The sequence below is a fragment of the Dipodomys merriami genome, unplaced genomic scaffold (assembly GCF_024711535.1).
Source record: "Dipodomys merriami isolate MVZ:Mamm:240054 unplaced genomic scaffold, mDipMer1.0.p SCAF_52, whole genome shotgun sequence".
Lineage (NCBI taxonomy): Eukaryota > Metazoa > Chordata > Mammalia > Rodentia > Heteromyidae > Dipodomys > Dipodomys merriami.
Window position 1 is genome coordinate 6,349,257 of NW_027206091.1, and position 2,661 is coordinate 6,351,917.

The 2,661-nt window shown below is 61.0% G+C and overlaps 1 protein-coding gene across 1 annotated transcript; it reads left to right on the top strand.

Moving 5' to 3' along the window:
- The first annotated feature begins 1,465 nt into the window (after nt 1-1,465).
- Ffar1 (free fatty acid receptor 1) lies at nt 1,466-2,368 on the top strand. Its single transcript, XM_069999054.1, has one exon. It carries the CDS (start codon nt 1,466-1,468, stop codon nt 2,366-2,368), a length of 903 nt encoding a protein of 300 aa, XP_069855155.1.
- Nucleotides 2,369-2,661: the final 293 nt, after the last annotated feature.

The window sequence follows — 2,661 nt, forward strand, 5'->3', positions numbered from 1 at the left end:
CAACAACAACAACAAACACAAGACCTCATCTCAACCAATAAAAATCAGAGCATGGTGATTCACACCTGTCATCCCAGTTAGGAACCTCCAGAGAAAGATCACCACAGTCCAAACCAGCCAGGGTATAAACACAAAGCCCTATTAGAAAAGTTGAAAAGAGAAAAAAAAAGCAAGCACAAAAGAATTAGGGGCATGTGGCTTATGTGGTAGAGTACCTATATAACAAGTGCCAAGCCCTGAGTTCAAATCCTAGTGCCCACCCTACACACAAAGAAGTTAAACAACAACAACAAAAATCCTCAAAGCTAGGGGAGGGAGAGAAAGGGGGAGAGAGAAGCAAAGCTTCCCACATGAGCCCTGGAAAGATTCTTTTGTTGTCTGTTGTGTGCAGCTCAGGAGGCTGAGATCTGAGGATCACAGTTCAGAGCCAGCCCGGGCAGGAAAGGCTGTGAGACTTTTATCTCCAAGGAACCACCCCAAACCAGAAGTGGCGCTGTGGCTCAACTGGTAGAGTGCCAATCCTGAGCCAAAGCAGCTCAGGGACAGTGCCCAGGCCCGGGGTTCAAGCCCCAGGACTGGCAAAAAAAAAAGAACTGGGAGGAGGGAGAATCTAGTCCCCCCCACCCCCCACCCCATTCCTCTCTGCCTCCCCCCCCTCCCCTCCTGCTGTCCCGCCCCCCTGCCTGTCTGAGATGCCCCATTAGCTGCTCACCCAAGCTGCTAGCCTGGCGGGGCTAATGGCCACTCCTGTACTTGCCTTCCTTCCTTCCGGCTCACTGCCTAGCTCAGGGGTGCTCTCCAGCTGCTTGGAAAAGGGGGCCAGTGAACCCCACAGACATCTACAGCGTCAGGTGAGTCTCCACTGCTCTTCTCCCCTAAAACCCCCACCCCATCCCCCCAGGCCCCCCTGATCTACAGGGGTCTCCAGAATTGACATGCCCTCTCCCCCCAAGAGGCTTGTCCTTAGAGCTCTTCCTTGGGGACCCTTCGCCTGCCCCTCTGTCTGCCGCCCCCCTCCCCCAGCGTCTCTTCTTTGCTTCTGGGCCTTGGTGCCTGTCATCGGGGGCCCCCATTCACGGGGGGCACAGTCCCCCTTGCTGGGGGGGAGGGGAGGGGGGCAGTGAGCGCCCTGAGGGTGCTCTTGCTTATCTGCTCTGAGCTCTCTGCCCCTGCTCTTCCCTCAGAGTGTCAGGGATTAAGTGAGATTCCACCTCTACCCGTTCTAGGACTACACAGCCACCTTGATTTTGGGGGTTTCCCGCATGACCCCCCCACGGAGCCTCGATCTTATTAGAAGCGATCTGTGGGACGACAGCCCAGAAGGAGGAGGTGGAGGAGGAGGACGGAGGGCTGGACGGCCCCGCTTCTGATCCAGGGCCCCACAGATCAGACCTCAAGAGATCCAGGCCGGCTTGAGAAAGGGGATTTGGGGGACCCGAGTCCCCCCACCCCTCCCGCCGTCCCCATGGACCTGCCCCCACAGCTGTCCTTTGCCCTCTACGTGGCTGCCTTCGCGTTGGGGTTCCCGCTCAACGTGCTGGCCATCCGGGGTGCCATGACCCACACCCGCCGCCGCCTCACGCCCAGCCTGGTCTACGCCCTGCATCTGGGCTGCTCCGACCTCCTGCTGGCGCTCACGCTGCCCCTGAAGGCTGTGGAGGCCCTGGCCTCGGGGACCTGGCCCCTGACCCCTAGCCTCTGCCCCGTGTTTGCCCTGGCCCACTTTGCACCCCTCTACGCGGGCGGGGGCTTCCTGGCCGCCCTGAGCGCGGGCCGCTACCTGGGGGCTGCCTTCCCTTTCGGGTATCAGGCCCTCCGGAGGCCCCGCTATTCTTGGGGTGTCTGCGTGTTTATCTGGGCGCTGGTCCTCTGCCACCTGGGCCTGGTCCTGGGCCTGGAGGCCCCGGGGGGCTGGCTAGACAACAGCACCCACTCCTTGGGCATGAGCGTCCCCATCAATGGCTCCCCGGTTTGCCTGGAGGCCTGGGATCCAGCCTCGGCTGGGCCTGCCCGCCTCAGTTTCTCCATCCTGCTCTACTTCGTGCCCCTGGGGGTGACGGGGCTGAGCTACGCGGGCTGCCTGCGCGCCCTGGCGCTCTCGGGGCTCAGCCACCGGCGGAAGCTGCATGCGGCCTGGGTGGCGGGGGGCGCCCTGCTCACCCTGTTGCTCTGCCTGGGCCCCTACAACGCCTCCAACGTGGCTGACTTCCTGAACCCCAACCTGGGCGGACCCTGGAGGAAGCTGGGACTCATCACCGGGGCCTGGAGTGTGGTCCTCAACCCACTGGTGACTGGATATTTGGGTGCTGGCCCCAGACGGGGGACCGTGTGTGGGCCCAGAACCCAGGGAGGGGCCTCCCAGAAGTAGCTGCCCCAGCTGGGCCTACGGGTGGTCAGGAGGCAAGGGGAAAGAGGGGTGCCTGCCGGTCCTTCTGATTGTCTGCCCACAGGCTGGACTCATAGGAAGGAGGCTCTGGAGGTGAGGTGGTGGTGGGGACGGTGCCAGCCTGGTGATTCTCTTTAGAAATCACCCCAAGAAACCGTACCCCAGGAAAGAACCTTTGAGTCTGGAAAGAAGAGAGGAGGCAAGAAAAATGTAGAGGCCTCTGTCATACCACCTTGCGACCACAAGGTGGCAGCATGCAAACAGGAAGTTGGTGA

Coding starts and splice junctions, on each gene's coding strand:
- Ffar1 (XM_069999054.1), top strand. CDS start 1,466: ATGGACCTGCCCCCACAGCTGTCCTTTGCCCTCTACGTGGCTGCCTTC.